Here is a 17,576-nt window from a genome sequence, read left to right on the forward strand (position 1 = left end):
GCATGGAATCCATGATGCGCCTCGTGATGACAGATCATTCTGTTGCAGCTGCCTTCTACAGTGGGGAGAACAAGTATTTGATAACTGCCGATTTTGCAGATTTTCCTACTTACAAAGCATGTAGAGAGAGGTCTGTAATTTTTATCATAGGTACACTTCAACTGTGAGAGACGGAATCTAAAACAAAAATCCAGAAAATCATATTGTATGATTTTTAAGTAATTAATTTGCATTTTATTGCATGACATAAGTATTTGATACATCAGAAAAGCAGAACTTAATATTTGTTTACAGAAATTGCAATTACAGAGCTCATACTTTCCTGTAGTTCTTGACCAGGTTTGCACACGCTGCAGCAGGGATTTTGGCCCACTCCTCCATACAGACCTTCTCCAGACCTTCTCCAGATCCTTCAAGTTTCGGGGCTGTTGCTGGGCAATACGGACTCTCAGCTCCCTCCAAAGATTTTCTATTGGGTTCAGGTCTGGAGACTGGCTAGGCCACTCCAGGACCTTGAGATGCATCTTACAGAGCCACTCCTTAGTTGCCCTGGCTGTGTGTTTCGGGTCGTTGTCATGCTGGAAGACCCAGCCACGACCCATCTTCAATGCTCTTACTGAGGGAAGGAGATTGTTGGTCAAGATCTCACGATACATGGCCCCATCCACCCCACCTCCCTCAATATGGTGCAGGCGTCCTATCCCCTTTGCAGAAAAGCATCCCCAAAGAATGATGTTTCCACCTCCATGCTTCACAGTTTGGATGGTGTTCTTGGGGTTGTACTCATCCTTCTTCTTCCTCCAAACATGGCGAGTGGAGTTTAGACCAAAAAGCTATATTTTTGTCTAATCAGACCACATACCTTCTCCCATTCCTCCTCTGGATCATCCAGATGGTCATTGGCAAACTTCAGACATGCGCTGGCTTGAGCAGGGGGACCTTGCGTGCGCTGCAGGATTTTAATCCATGACGGCGTTGTGTCTTACCAAAGGTTTTCTTTGAGACTGTGGTCCCAGCTCTCTTCAGGTCATTAATCAGGTCCTGCCGTGTAGTTCTGGGCTGATCCCTCACTTTCAAATCAAATCAAATCAAATGTATTTATATAGCCCTTCGTACATCAGCTGATATCTCAATGTGCTGTACAGAAACCCAGCCTAAAACCCCAAACAGCAAGCAATGCAGGTGTAGAAGCACCTTCCTCATGATCATTGATGCCCCACGAGGTGAGATCTTGCATGGAGCCCCAGATCGAGGGTGATTGACCGTCATCTTGAACTTCTTCCATTTTCTAATAATTGTGCCAACAGTTGTTGCCTTCTCACCATGCTGCTTGCCTATTGTCCTGTAGCCCATCCCAGCCTTGTGCAGGTCTACAATTTTATTCCTGATGTCCTTACACAGCTCTCTGGTCTTGGCCATTGTGGAGAGGTTGGAGTCTGTTTGATTGAGTGTGTGGACATGTGTCTTTTATACAGGTAACAAGTTCAAACAGGTGCAGTTAATACAGGTAATGAGTGGAGAACATGAGGGCTTCTTAAAGAAAAACTAACTGGTCTGTGAGAGACGGAATTCTTACTGGTTGGTAGGTGATCAAATACTTATGTCATGCATTAAAATGCAAATTAATGACTTAAAAATCATACAATGTGATTTTCTGGATTTTCTGTTTTAGATTCTGTCTCTCACAGTTGAAGTGTACCTATGATAAACATTACATACCTCTACATGCTTTGTAAGTAGGAAAACCTGCAAAATCGGCAGTGTATCAAATACTTGTTCTCCCCACTGTATATGAGACCCAGTGTGGTGGGTTGAAGACCCAAGTACACCCTTTACTTTTTGACCTTCTTCTCTCTCTGAACGGCCTCCATCTTCAACTCTCTGCAAGCTCTGACGAAGTTTGTGCCACAGTCAGACTTGATTTGTTTGGCTGGTCCTCTGATAGAAAAGAACCGCCGCAGAGCATTTATGAAGAATTCATGAAGCATTGACTCAATGTGGATGGCCTCATACAAGGTTAAGAGCACAGCCCAACGGTTACTGCTTGCTAGTCCACCCCTGGTGCTACGTGCTGCAATCATCCAGCGGGTCGAACAGGCTGTTGATCGTCCACAAGACTCCAAGTCTGGTGTATGGTTTCTCTGTTGAAGACTAGTTAAGAACAAGGGCCTCACACAGTTAAAGCTCCCAATTCACCGCTTAAATGACAAAATATACACATTTCACCTCACATGACCATTGCGGACATGAGGAATGCTGGGTGAAAAAACTAGTTGTGTACCTCTAAAAATGTGATATCAATGAGATGGGCACATGTAGTAGTACCAAAAAAAGTATATACATTTACAAAATGACCAAGTAGGAGACCTGGAAGGCAACATAAATCAAATAACATAATCATGGTTCAGACCTCTAGGAGACATGGTACACAAAACAGTGAATTCAATACAACTCTCTTCTCAATAATAGACCATCAGTATATCCACCCCTCCTAGGAATCTTAACATATTCAATGTCAATGTACAGTGCCTTGCAAGAGTATTCATCCCCCTTGGCGTTTTCCCTACTTTGTTGCATTACAACCTGTAATTTAAATGGATTTTTATTCTGATTTCATGTAACGGACATACACAAAATAGTCCAAATTGGTGAAGTGAAATGAAAAAAATTACTTGTTTCAAAAAATTCTAAAACTAAAAGAAACGAAAAAGTGATGCCCCTAAATAAGATCTGGTGTAACCAATTACCTTCAGAAGTCACATAATTAGTTAATAAAGTCCACCTGTGTGCAATCTAAGTGTCACATGATCTCAGTGTACATATACACCTGTTCTGAAAGGCTCCAGAGTCTGCAACACCACTAAGCAAGGGGCACCACCAAGCTAATGGCACCATGAAGACCAATGAGCTCTCAAAACAGATCAGGGGAAAAGTTGCGGAGAAGTACAGATCAGGGTTGTGTTATATAAAAACATCAGAAACTTTGAACATCCCACGGAGCACCATTAAATCAATTATAAAAAAATTGAAATAATATGGCATCACAAGAAACCTGCCAAGAGAGGGCCGCCCACCAAACCTCACAGACCAGGCAAGGAGGGCATTAATCAGAGAGGCAACAAAGAGACCAAAGATAACCCTGAAGGAGCTGCAAAGCTCCACAGCGGAGATTGGAGGAGCTGTCCATAGGATCACTTTAAGCCATACACTCCACAGAGCTGGGCTTTACAGAAGAGTGACCGTAAAAAAAGCCATTGCTTAAATTGTTCACCAAAAGGCATGTGGGAGACTCCCCAAACATATGGAAGAAGGTACTCTGGTCAGATGAGACAAAAATTTTGCTTTTTGGTCATCAAGTTAAACACTATGTCTGGAGCAAACCCAGCACCCATCTTCAACCCGAGAACACCATCCCCACAGCAAAAAATGGTGGTGGCAGCATCATGCTGTGGGGATGTTTTCCATCGACAGGGACTGGGAAACTGGTCAGAATTAAAGGAATGATGGATAGAGCTAAAAAAAGGGAAAATTGAGGGAAACCTGTTTCAGGCTTCCAGAGATTAGACCGGGACGGAGGTTCACCTTCCAGCAGAACAATGATCCTAAGCATACTGCTAAAGAAGCACTCAAGATGTTTATGGGGAAACATTTCAATATCTTGGAATGGCATCAGACCTCAATCCAATTGAGAATATGTGGTGTGACTTAAAGATTGCTGTACACCAGCAGAACCCATCCAGGAGCTGGAGCAGTTTTGCCTTGAAGAATGGGCAACAATCGCAGTGGCTAGATGTGCCAAGCTTATAGAGACATACCCCAAGAGACTTGCAGCTGTAATTGCTGAAAAAGGTGGCTCTACAAAGTATTGACTTTGGAGGGGGGTGAATAGTTATGCACGCTTTTTTGTCTTATTTCTTGTTTGTTTCACAATATAAAATATTTTGCATCTTCAAAGTGGTTGGCATGTTATGTAAATCAAATGATACTAGCCCCCCCCAAAATAATTTTAAATTCTAGGTTGTAAGGCAACAAAATAGGAAAAATGCCAAGGGGGGGTGAATACTTTAGCAAGCCACTGTATCTCAAAGAGCTAATGCTGTGAGTGAAGAGCCTCCATGAAATGCACAGCCACAGCTTTCTCTGGTCAAGGGTCCTGATATGACTCCTGTGTTCTGCTATCCTTGTTTTCATAGCTTGTTTTGTTTTTCCTACATAGCGTAGACCACAAATACACTTGATCAGGTAAAAACATGTTTTTGTGGAACATTTAATGATGCCCTTAATCTTAATGGCCTTGCGCATAATAGGGTGATTGAACATTGTACATTTGTTTGTAAAGTTTACACTTCTCGCATGGATTCTGGCCCTTCAACGGCAGTAGAGAATTCTTACTTCCAAGCCCAGTAGTTCTCTGGCTTGTCGTTGAACTTGGTAAGTCCAGTTGTGAGGAGGTTGCGGTGTGCTAGGAACTTCACCAGCTCTACAACATTGGAACAAATCAAAATGGGTCACATTGGATTAATGACATTCTACGCTAGGTGACTGGCCATCAGTATGAGTGGGAGCGCAGGAGACAGGATGTGCTAGTAGTAGTGAGCTGTGGACCAGCTTGTTGTGGGAGGGAGACAGGATGTATGAGTATTAGTGAGCTGTGGACCAGCTTGTTGTGGGAGGGAGACAGGATGTAGTAATGGTTGTGAGCTGTGGACCAGCTTGTTGTGGGAGGGAGACAGGATGTACTTGTTGTCATGAGCTGTGGACCAGCTTGCCGTGGGAGGGAGACAGGATGTACTAGTAGTAGTCGTGAGCTGTGGACTAGCTTGTTGTAGGAGGGAGACAGGATGTACTAGTGGTCGTGAGCTGTGGACCAGCTTGTTGTGGGAGGGAGACAGGATGTAGTAGTAGTCGTAAACTCTGGACCAGCTTGTTGTGGGAGGGAGACAGGATGTAATAGTAGTCGTGAGCTGAGGACCAGCTTGTTGTGGGAGGGAGACAGGATGTAGTAATGGTTGTGAGCTGTGGAACAGCTTGTTGTGGGTAGGGAGACAGGATGTACTAGTTAGTAGTAGTCGTGAGCTGTGGACCAGCTTGTTGTGGGAGGGAGACAGGATGTACTAGTAGTCGTGAGCTGTGGACCAGCTTGATGTGCGAGGGAGACAGGATGTACTAGTAGTAGTCATGAGCTCTGGACCAGCTTGTTGTGGGTAGGGAGAGAGGTTGTGTGACTGGAAGTGATCAACTGGAGGAGGCCATTCAACCTGGCTGTGAGACTTCCGTGTATGCCGATGGCTGATGGTATTTCACAAAGGCTTGCTGGTCTTCTACATCACATGAAGTTGGTGGCACCTTAATTGAGGAGGATGGGCTTATGGTAATGGCTGGAGTGGAATGGTATCAAATACATCAAACAAATGGTTTCCATTTGGTTGATGCCCTTCCATTTGCTCCGTTCAAGCCGTTATTATGGGCTCCTGAGTGGTGCAGTGGTCTAACTCTCTGCATCTCAGTGCAAGAGGCATCACTGCTGTACCTGGTTTGAATCCAGGCTGCATCACTTCTGGCTGTGATTGGGAGTCCCATTGGGCAGCGCACAATTGGCCCAGTGTCATCTGGGTTTGGCATAGGTAGACCGTCATTGTAAATAAGAATTTGTTCTTAACTGAGTTGCCTAGTTAAATAAAGAGTAAATTAAAAATTATCCTCCATCCTCCACTCGGCAGCCTCCTGTGTTTTACAAACTTCTCAGTCCTCTCGAGAGAACGGTGTTAAATTGATTACAACGTTTTTTTTTCCTCATCGATCTCCATACAATGCCCCATTATAACAAAGCAAAAACAGGTTGCTTAAAATTTGGACAACAGATTCACTACATTGAACAACAGATAGACTCCAAAACATTTTTTTTAAAGGAAGATTGTTCTGAAGTGTGTTGTCCTGCACCTTCTTTTTCTAACTAAACAGTCTCCATATATACTAACTTTAATTTCTTCAACTGGTACCGGGGGACATTCAGATGAATCTTGCATCCAATAAAGAAAAACTGATATCCGTAGCTTTAAACTGGCCTATTTTTATGGGGATGTTTTGTTATGCTAATTAGACATCGACTCTAGGGGACTTAACAAACCATTTGTAATGTTAAAGTGTTTTATCACGGTTGCAAAGGCAAAGGACACAAATGCCACCACAATTCAAGAATAACCCTTGTAAAATTAAAAGATGGGCACTCAAAATCCTGATGATCTTGCCACATCCATAATATCACAAACAACATATTTCAACCATAAACAATGTATTCCAAACACAAACAACATATTGTTCCTAAAAGTGTGTACCAAGGTACACGAAAAGAAACCTTGGCAGTGCAGCACGGTATTGGCAGGATTAGGTGTTAGAAAGCTCACCAAGAGCTCACACATCTTTTTGCAGTACTTACAGAATATCTCTTCTTGCCCAGATTTTCAATGGAACAAGATCATTTACGATTCCAGCAAACTTGTAGAGAATTTGGTGGCATTAGACTTCAGAAAGCTTTTTTTTCAAAAAAGAAAAAAATAAGAAAATGACCTAGTCAAATGTCTTCTTTACACAGACTGAGCCTCCAGTAAAATGTCTTCTTTACACAGACTGAGCCTCCAGTAAAATGTATTCTTTACACAGACTGAGCCTCCAGTAAAATGTCTACTTTAGACAGACTGAGCCTCCAGTAAAATGTATTCTTTACACAGACTGAGCCTCCAGTAAAATGTCTACTTTACATAGACTGAGCCTCCAGTAAAATGTCTACTTTAGACAGACTGAGCCTCCAGTAAAATGTCTACTTTACACAGACTGAGCCTCCAGTAAAATGTCTACTCTACACAGACTCAGCCTCTAGTAAAATGTCTACTTTACATAGACTCAGCCTCCAGTAAAATGTCTACTTTACACAGACTGAGCCTCCAGTAAAATGTCTACTTTACACAGACTGAGCCTCCAGTAAAATGTCTACTCTACACAGACTGAGCCTCCAGTAAAATGTCTACTTTACATAGACTCAGCCTCCAGTAAAATGTCTACTTTACATAGACTCAGCCTCCAGTAAAATGTCTACTTTACACAGACTGAGCCTCCAGTAAAATGTCTACTTTACACAGACTGAGCCTCCAGTAAAATGTCTACTCTACACAGACTGAGCCTTCAGTAAAATGTCTACTTTACATAGACTCAGCATCCAGTAAAATGTCTACTTTACATAGACTCAGCCTCCAGTAAAATGTGTACTTTAGACAGACTGAGCCTCCAGTAAAATGTCTACTTTACACAGACTGAGACTCCAGTAAAATGTCTACTCTACACAGACTGAGCCTCCAGTAAAATGTATTATTTACACAGACTGAGCCTACAGTAAAATGTCTACTTTACACAGACTGAGCCTCCAGTAAAATGTCTACTCTACACAGACTGAGCCTCCAGTAAAATGTCTACTTTACATAGACTCAGCCTCTAGTAAAATGTCTACTTTAGAAAGACTGAGCCTCCAGTAAAATGTCTACTTTACACAGACTGAGCCTCCAGTAAAATGTCTACTCTACACAGACTGAGCATCCAGTACAATGTATTATTTACACAGACTGAGCCTCCAGTAAAATATCTACTTTACACAGACAGAGCCTCCAGTAAAATGTCTACTCTACACAGACTGAGCCTCCAGTAAAATGTCTTCTTTACACAGACTGAGCCTCCAGTAAAATGTCTACTTTACATAGACTGAGCCTCCAGTAAAATGTCTACTTTACATAGACTCAGCCTCCAGTAAAATGTCTACTTTACATAGACTGAGCCTCCAGTAAAATGTCTACTTTACAGAGACTCAGCCTCCAGTAAAATGTCTACTTTACATAGACTCAGCCTCCAGTAAAATGTCTACTTTACATAGACTGAGCCTCCAGTAAAATGTCTACTTTACATAGACTCAGCCTCTAGGTTGCTGCAGGCAACATGTCTTCTTTACACAAACTGAGCCTCTAAGTTGCTACGGACAACATGTCTTCTTTACACAAACTGAGCCTTAAGGTTGCTACGGGCAACATGTCTTCTTTACACAAACTGAGCCTTAAGGTTGCTACGGGCAACATGTCTTCTTTACACAGTCTGAGCCTCCAGTAAAATGTCTACTTTACATAGACTCAGCCTCTAGGTTGCTGCAGGCAACATGTCTTCTTTACACAAACTGAGCCTCTAAGTTGCTACGGGCAACATGTTTTCTTTACACAAACTGAGCCTCTAGGTTGCTACGGGCAACATTCACGGTAAATGACAGGTCATTTTAGTTTTTAGACCCTCCTGCCTGGCTACTCGCCACTTCATATCAGTTTATGTACGCTGTGTCTCCTACAAGAGACAAGCAGTAGGCTAGGCTGGGCTGTCTAAATTGTCAAAACTCCTGATCATTATATTGCCCCTTTCTGCTCTATTTTCTGTCATTTCGCCTTGGTTTACCTCAACACCTCAATCAAAATGAGTTGAAAGTCCCGCCCCATTCAAATGAAATAGAGAAACACAGAAACCATCTGATGTGGCAGTGTGACTGAAATGTTGGATGCATCACACATGGCACCCTATTCCTTATATAGTTCACTACATTTGACCAGGGCCTATGGGGTAGTGCATTATGTGAGTAGGATGACATTTTGAGAGCTTCTATTTTTTACCTTTATTTTACTAGGCAAGTCAGTTAAGAACAAATTCTTATTTTCAATGACGGCCTAGGAACAATGGGTAAACTGCTTGTTCAGGGGCAGAACGAGAGATGTTGTACCTTGTCAGCTCGGGGATTTGAACTTGCAACCTTTCGGTTACTAGTCCAATGCTCTAACCACTAGGCTACCCTGCCGCCTCTACACTCTAACCACTAGGCTACCCTGCCCCCTCTACACTCTAACCACTAGGCTACCCTCCCTCCTCTACACTCTAACCACTAGGCTACCCTGCCGCCTCTACACTCTAACCACTAGGCTACCCTGCCCCCTCTACACTCTAACCACTAGGCTACCCTGCCCCCTCTACACTCTAACCACTAGGCTACCCTGCCACCCCGACATTGTTGTTGTGAGTTATTTCCGTAGCCTCGTTCTGGTTCAATGTTCTCTACCTATGTAGTATTCTACATACCTTCCTTCATGTCTTCAAAAGAATACTATAAAATCATTTCTGACAACATTCAAACCAATGAGATGTCGGAGCTTTAATGCCAGTCTCAGAATCATCTTTTTTGCAGATAGAACCGTAGAATTCCGAGCTCTCGATTTGGAACAGAGCCTTTGTGTTCCAAAGGGTTCAGCAATCCATGTCCCTCTGAATAATCCCTCCTTGAGGACTAGTTCTACTGGTTATCCAACAAAGCTTTGAACCGATTCCATTCAAGCCCATCATAGAGTAAATTATCAAATCTAAAATGTCAATCTCTTTCTAACAAATATAACCCAGAGACTGTCACACCCTGATCTGCTTCACCTGTCTCTGTGATTGTCTCCACCCCCCTCCTGGTGTCTACCATCTTCCCAATTATCCCCTGTGTATTTATACCTGTGTTCTCTGTTTGTTTGTTGCCAGTTCATTTTGTTTTGTCAAACCTACCAGTGGTTTCCCCTTAGTTCCTGTCGCTCGATTGTTCCTGTTTTCTAGTCTTCCCGGTTTTTACATTTTCTGCCTACCCTGAGTCTGCCTGTACCTTTGCCCCACCTATCTGGACTATTGACCCCTGCCTGCCCTTGTTGGATTAATAAACTGTTGTTAATTCAACGTTGTCTGCATCTGGGTCTTTCCTTGAAAGGTGATACTACCTAGAGCAAAAAATAAACAAAAAACATACTGTCATAAGAGAGCTGCTAGAACAGCTAAATGGAACCATTTACTGAGTGCAGTAGATGTGATTTCCACCGTAATGCTGATATATTCAAATCCCACATTCATGAAGATACACATTTTCTACACCTACAGTATACCAATATTATATGTAGGCTAAACAAGAGAGGAATTGCTTAGATAGATGTTACACTTCAGTACACCAATATTATATGTAGCCTAAACCAGAGAGCAATAGCTTAGATAGATGTGTAGTGCCGATCAGGCATAAGCCCCTACTCTCCCCAGCTGTGGTAAGAAACCCTTGAGGTATTGCTCCACAAGCCACCCTGTAAAACCCAACCACATCACATCTGGGTCCCAGCAGGTGCTGTGAAGTCCCAGCATACATCAGCATTCAGTTCAACATTGAACCTTTGTACTCGAGTCCCCTGGCAGTGCCCATGCATTCACTCTGATTTGATCATAAGCATCAGAAATCTGGACCAAGTACCAGGGATGACATGACGTGCAGAGTATAAGCAATGAGTGACCACTACAGGGAGAAGGGAATACTCTATTAGAGTAAAGTACACAAGTATTGGGCATTTGAATTGGCCATGTTAAATGGGTTCCCTTTGGAACGAAGCCTTTTTCGTCTTGTCACTTCAATGTCCCCTGACCCGAGTCGTTATGGTGTAAAAAAATCTGTGTCTTTAAAAGTAATGCTGTTGTATCTGGTTATTGTGGCCCTTGAGGACGACACATACTGTGTTCTTTTTTTACATTTTTATTTAGCATATACGTATGCCAGCTCAGGATCTCCACATCCGGCTTCTTCACCTGTGAGATCATCTGAGACCAGGTGATGAAACTGAGGAGTATTTCTGTCAGTAATAAAGCACTTTTGTGGGAAAAATCTCAGCCTGGTTGGCTGGGCATGCCCTCCAGGGCCCATCCATGGCAGCACCAATTCCCAGTCATGTGAAATCCATAGATTAGGGCTTCATTTATTTATTTCAATTGACTGATATCCTTTTATATGAACTGTAACTCTGTTAAATCGTTGAAATTGTTGCGTGTTGCGTTTATATTTTTGTTCAGTGGAAGGACAAGGCAAGGCGAGCCAAACGTCACAATCTCATTCATATTCTACACGGCGGCTCTACGGCCATGTTATCCCTGATAAGCACAGCTAGGAATAATTGGCATAGATAACTTTTATTTCATCAATCATTATCTTTGATACTTGTCTGTCTGCAGGTTTTTAAGTTGTAATCGTTTTTCCTCAAAAATCATTGATTTTCACATCACTTATCAGCAGGCATATTAGAGTCGTGTTTGATGGTGTCCATCAGGAGAAAATGATACGGCTTTGGGAACTAGGTCAATGTAACCTAATTGATTGGTGGTACATAAAACAACGACTGTCTCTAGGAAATGTTGCTGTGTAATAAGGCTCTTTTAGCTAAACAAATGCTGAAAAGTCAAAGATGAAGAATGATTGTTGTTTCCACGGACTGTTGATTTACATATATGCATGACTAGATAAAACATGTTCACGCATGTCTATTCCTCCCCATGTCCACACCTGCCCCAGAATCTATTCTTAGGCCTTGTTTATATTTCAGGAGAAGATGATTGCAGGATAATACTGCATGGAACCATCACAGTCTGAGCAGAACCCTGAAGCTTCTATTCTGATTTGAATCCTCTTTATCATACTGTAGTCTGGATCTCTGGAGGATCGGATAGGAATCCTACTCCTTAGGAAGGTATTGTGTGTGGAGATATAGCCTGCAGGTTTAGGAAAGTGTGGTTATCCAACTGGGTCAAAATATAAGGTGGCTGTCCTCTTTGAAGGGAGCACATTATATCTGCAAAAACTGTGTTTTACATGCGAGCAAGCCAAGCTTGAAAATAGCTAAGCGGAATTCGATTAGGCTGTGCTCCTCCAACCCCGGGGTCTGAGAGAAATACTGGGTGTGTTTGTGCATTTGAATCCTTCCCTTCAACTTGTCAGTACTTTGATTCCTGGACAGATTCCCTAGCTGCATTTTTGCTTCAGTGCTCATCACACTCTGTTGTCTCTCACTTTTAGTATCTGTCTCCTATCTTAAAGAACAGGACCTGCCAGGCAACATACAGCTCCTATCTTATAGAACAGGAGCTACCAGGCAACACACAGCTCCTATCTTATTTAACAGGACTTGCCAGGCAACACACAGCTCCTATCTTATATTACAGGAGCTGCCAGGCAACATACAGCTCCTATCTTATATTACAGGAGCTACCAGGCAACATACAGCTCCTATCTTATATAACAGGAGCTACCAGGCAACACACAGCTCCTATCTTATATTACAGGAGCTGCCAGGCAACATACAGCTCCTATCTTATATAACAGGAGCTACCAGGCAACACACAGCTCCTATCTTATATTACAGGAGCTGCCAGGCAACATACAGCTCCTATCTTATATAACAGGAGCTACCAGGCAACATACAGCTCCTATCTTATTTATCTGGAGCTGCCAGGCAACATACAGCTCCTATCTTATATAACCGAAGCTGCAACACACCTGGTTTCCAAATATAAACATACTGTCCTATGGAGCTGCTGCTTAAATGCCCTCATTGAGATACAGATAAAATTGTATGGAATGTATGGATCAATGTGGGTACAAAGTACTATAGGACAAAAACTAAATGTTGCATTATATCACACATTCCTCCAACTGGGAAAATACATATTATTACCATAGCAGCGGCCAAAAATATTCTGGGATGTTAATGATTGTTAAAATTGGTCTTCTTTTAAGCACATCACACTGACTGAAAAAAAAAGAGAGAGACAGCGCTATCTAGCAAAATGTCAAAACTCAATCTTACAGTCTCAAGTTCATTATTGGGAAGTTTTTCATGTCTCAGAGTTTCCCTGTCTCTTTAGGATGTCTCTCATTGGAGCACATCCCCCGCTGTTGCAAAAGAGAAGCACATTACCCAGTGCTGCAAACGAGACAGAACAATCTTTAGAACCTTCAGCGTGGCCGTGAATAGCTGCAGAATGAGTGAAGGGTCAGCTCAGCAACAGTTGGGGGGGGGGGGGTCACTCATGGACCTGTATAAAATTGGATCTGCCATTTCTGAAAAATGTGGTGTTGAGTTGATACTCTTCCGTCTGGCTTTTGTAGGGAGGGATGTCCGGACAACTGATGAAGATAAATGCCAGGTGTTTCCTTTAGAGGAAGAGAAACAAGCAGATCGCGAGGAGACTGTCTTCTGACAACTGAGCAGATTTCTTAGTTTTCCTGTTTCAGACCCTCAATACTACTATAATCTGTCAATTATAATGTTTGTTAATTAACAACACTTTCTTAGCACAGGAGTATATTAGAAGGACTTTGTGTATAGCTGTGAACTTAATATGTGGAATATGTGCCATATAACAGGTGTTCTATATCACTGAAAACAGTAGCACAAGGTGTAATCTCAATTGTTCTTGACATACCCCCCAACAAACAACAACAGAATAATTTAGAAATTAAAAGTACACAATTATTTGTATTTATTTGTTGTTTTTTTAACCTTTATTTAACTAGGCAAGTCAGCTAAGGACAAATTCTTATTTATAATGACGGCCTACCACGGCCAAACCCGGATGTCACTGGGACAATTGTGCGCAGCCCTATGGGACTCCCGATCACGGCCAGATGTGATGCAGCCTGGGATTATGATATCCTACTTGTGACCAGAAGAAACTCCTCTTAGGGCTAGGCGTCCCGCTAGCGGGTCAACTTCCGGTGAGACTGGAGGGCGGGCAATTCAAATAAATAATCATAAAAATTATGGATATTAAACATTTAGGTAAATATAAGTGTCTTATATCGGTTGAAAGCTTAAAATATTGTTAATGCAACTGCATTGTCTGATTTACAGTAGATATTACAGCGAAACCATGCCATGCGATTGTTTGAGGACGGCGCCCCACATCAAAATATTTTTCCACAGGCACAGGTTTCACAAATTCACGTCATTCAGGCGGAAATTGAGAAAAAGGGACCTAGCCAAAACTAAAATACACCATTATGATATTCTACTTGTGACCAGCAGAAATTTTAGACACCAAAATGACACCATTATGATATCCTACTTGTGGCCAGCAGCAGTAATAGCCAGCATGTGGCCAGCATCAGCAGCAGTGATAGCCTACTTGTGGCCAGCATCAGTGGCAGTGATAGCCTACTTGTGGCCAGCATCAGTGGCAGTGATAGCATACTTGTGGCCAGCATCAGTGGCAGTGATAGCCTACTTGTGGCCAGCATCAGTGGCAGTGATAGCCTACTTGTGGCCAGCATCAGTGGCAGTGATAGCCTACTTGTGTCCAGCATCAGTGGCAGTGATAGCCTACTTGTGGCCAGCATCAACAGCAGTGATAGCCTACTTGTGACCAGAAGTAGCAGCAGTGATAGCCTACTTGTGGCCAGAAGCAGCAGCAGTGATAGCCTACTTGTGGCCAGCATCAGCAGCGGCAGTGATAGTCTACTTGTGGCCAGAAGCAGCAGCAGTGATAGCCTACTTGTGGCCAGAATCAGCAGCAGCAGTGATAGTCTACTTGTGGCCAGAAGCAGCAGCAGTGATAGTCTACTTGTGACCAGAAGCAGCAGCAGTGATAGACTACTTGTGGCCAGCATCAGCAGCAGCAGTGATAGTTTACTTGTGACTAGAAGCAGCAGCAGTGATAGACTACTTGTGGCCAGCATCAGCAGCAGCAGTGATAGTTTACTTGTGACTAGAAGCAGCAGCAGTGATAGACTACTTGTGGCCAGCATCAGCAGCAGCAGTGATAGTTTACTTGTGACTAGAAGCAGCAGCAGTGATAGACTACTTGTGGCCAGCATCAGCAGCAGCAGTGATAGTTTACTTGTGACTAGAAGCAGCAGCAGTGATAGCCTACTTGTGGCCAGCATCAGCAGCAGCAGTGATAGTTTACTTGTGACTAGAAGCAGCAGCAGTGATAGCCTACTTGTGGCCAGCATCAGCAGCAGCAGTGATAGTTTACTTGTGACTAGAAGCAGCAGCAGTGATAGCCTACTTGTGGCCAGCATCAGCAGCAGCAGTGATAGTTTACTTGTGACCAGAAGCAGCAGCAGTGATAGCCTACTTGTGGCCAGCATCAGCAGCAGCAGTGATAGTTTACTTGTGACTAGAAGCAGCAGCAGTGATAGACTACTTGTGACTAGAAGCAGCAGCAGTGATTGCCTACTTGTAGCCTGCAGCAGCAGCACAAGTATGTAGCATTAGAATATAGAATGTCTCTGTGAGTGTTCCACAGGCTCTGCTCCAGTCCAGCAAACTGAAGAGTGTTTTGGGGTGTTTTTGGTGGCATGCAGCCTTATTGGCATTTTCTATGCAGATTTCAATGAGCTTAAACTATTAGAATCACCGAGGGCTCCATCTAGTCCCCGGCAGCCTGCATGCTAACCGGTGAGGCATCCCAAATGACACCCTATTCCCTATATAGCGCTATACTTTTTACCAGTGGATATGGGGCTGTGGTCAAAAGTACTGTTCTATATAGGAAATAGGCTATCATTTGGAACCCAGCTAGAGAGTACTCCCTGGAGCCTCTGTTTACCAAACCAAGTCGGATTTGCTGCTCTCGTAGACACACAGACCGACAGACAGACAGACCGGGTAAGGCTCACCTCCCCCCCCCCAGAGGATTGCATTTTGTCTCACATCCTAAGTCTACTTCAGCCAGAATCTATTCAAAAGTTACCAGACTAAGAGGTTTTTTTTTATGTAAATCTCTTTAGAGGGAAAAACAGCGACCATGGTTACAAGCCCAGTCCTCCATTCTGAAAAACACACTTCAAACAGAAAGCATTTCAATCTCTAACAACAAAATAGGGGAGCAACTCATTTTATTTTTCTTCATTATTGACTTTACAACTAGAGGGTGTTATTTAAGACGGCTGTTAATAAACAGAAGAAAGAATAAAGCTTTTTTTTGTTTGTTTATTTTCTTTCTTACCAAGTTTCCTCAGCCTGTGAGAAAGTGGAGCGAATGCGTATTTAAAGTTATTTTTTATTTTATTTTTTTCAATCGAATGTTTGAAGAGTTAGACAATCAGACACAGTGTCTCTTGTATCATTATACTATTTTTAATCATAGATTTTTTGGGGGGAGGGGGGCACTTTGATATTCAAAACAAAATATATCTCAGCGGGTGGCTGTGAAATAAATTGCTATCTTTCTCAGAACTGGGCATCTTGATGATCAAGAGGGACCAACTGTTTAAGGCAACACAAGAAGGGAATGTGGCTCACTTGTTCGTCCAATGCTGCAGGCGAGAGGCCTTCCAATAATGACTGTGTTTGTAACAATAAATCACATCAGATGAAGCTGTGTAATGCTCTGTCATTTGAAAAAAAATTGTGTGTTTCAATGTATGTATGTAGAAGGACAGTTTTTTTTGTAAGAGTTTGAAACAATACCCTAAGAAATTAAATTTTATATAACTTTTTAAGCTAAATCACCGTTCAGGCTATATTATCCTCTCTAAAGGTCAAATCTTAACTTGATGTCGTCTGTTTTAAATGGAAATATCACACAACAGTCATTTGTGATTATGCATTCAATTACACACATGTATCTCAAGTTAGTAGTCAATAAACAGCTCTTATATGAGTAGCTTAATATAAAGTTTGAAAAGTTTGAAAAACAGGGTAAATTGAATAACAACAAGAACTCAGTGGTAATTCACCCAATAATATTTTTTGAGGTTAGAAGGTTCTACAGGAGGCAACACAAGTCATGACAGAGTTGACCATATAGCCTAATGTAAACAGCTGAAATGAAATTAATCAAATTTCACATTTAATTCACTTTAATTGAATGTGTTCTACAGTGCGGGTACACAAAGCAACTCACATGTAAATCTGGGACAAGCTGGTAACATTGGTTGCTAATGATGGCAGAATTATTATTTTTTTAAGATTGTGGTGTCTCCTATACTATGAACAACTTTTGATGGATTATTGCCCACATTGAAATGATAAAGATTGCCAGACTGCATTTGTTGGTTCTCCTGCTTTTTTTAAAACCCAAAGTACAGGCACCCTTATATAAAAGGATTATGCTTATAACTGTGTGGAATATTTATGGTAATTTGTGTGGCGCATTCTACATGTACTGTAGGTACTTCCTGTTTGTAGGCACAACATGGTTACTGTAGGTACTTCCTGTTTGTAAGCACAACATGGTTACTGTAGGTACTTCCTGTTTGTAAGCACAACATGGTTACTATATGCATTCATCTTTGTGGTACGTCTTGCTGGGGAACTTCCTGTCTGTATTATTTTAAAAACTGCTGCATTGTGCTAAACTGCGAACCATCCCTTTGTGATGGTAGCCTATGTTATGAGTTCTGGTGCTTTGTGCACTTTGAAAGGCCAACCCTGTAAAAAGAAACCTGTAAAAAAACAGTTTCTTCTTCTTGTCTGTGTACCAAATGACCCCCCTATTCCAAATATAGTACACTCATTTTTGACCAGGGCCCATTGGGATCTGGTAAAACGTGTGTACCATCTAGAGCACAGGGTGCCATTTGGGTCGCTGTCCTTCTGTACCTTAGGTTGAGTCTGTCACAGACATGGAGGTGAATCACAGCCCATCACTCTCAGCTGCAGAATTCAAGGCCTCCAGACATGAAATCAATATAAATCATTTTGCCACTGATGGACGGA

The 17,576-nt window shown here is 42.3% G+C and overlaps 1 protein-coding gene across 1 annotated transcript; it reads left to right on the forward strand.

Annotated features, from left to right (window-relative positions):
* Positions 1 to 2,893: 2,893 nt before the first annotated feature.
* LOC139398539 (uncharacterized) lies at positions 2,894 to 15,114 on the forward strand (the record flags this gene model as incomplete). The annotated part of the gene is made up of 2 exons (XM_071144489.1): positions 2,894 to 2,943; positions 13,988 to 15,114. Coding segments are annotated over exons 1-2 (1,177 nt in total), but the record flags the coding sequence as incomplete, so codon positions are not given.
* Between the last annotated feature and the right edge of the window lie 2,462 nt (positions 15,115 to 17,576).

Source organism: Oncorhynchus clarkii, unplaced genomic scaffold (genome assembly GCF_045791955.1).
Source record: "Oncorhynchus clarkii lewisi isolate Uvic-CL-2024 unplaced genomic scaffold, UVic_Ocla_1.0 unplaced_contig_2778_pilon_pilon, whole genome shotgun sequence".
Taxonomy (NCBI): Eukaryota; Metazoa; Chordata; class Actinopteri; order Salmoniformes; family Salmonidae; genus Oncorhynchus; species Oncorhynchus clarkii.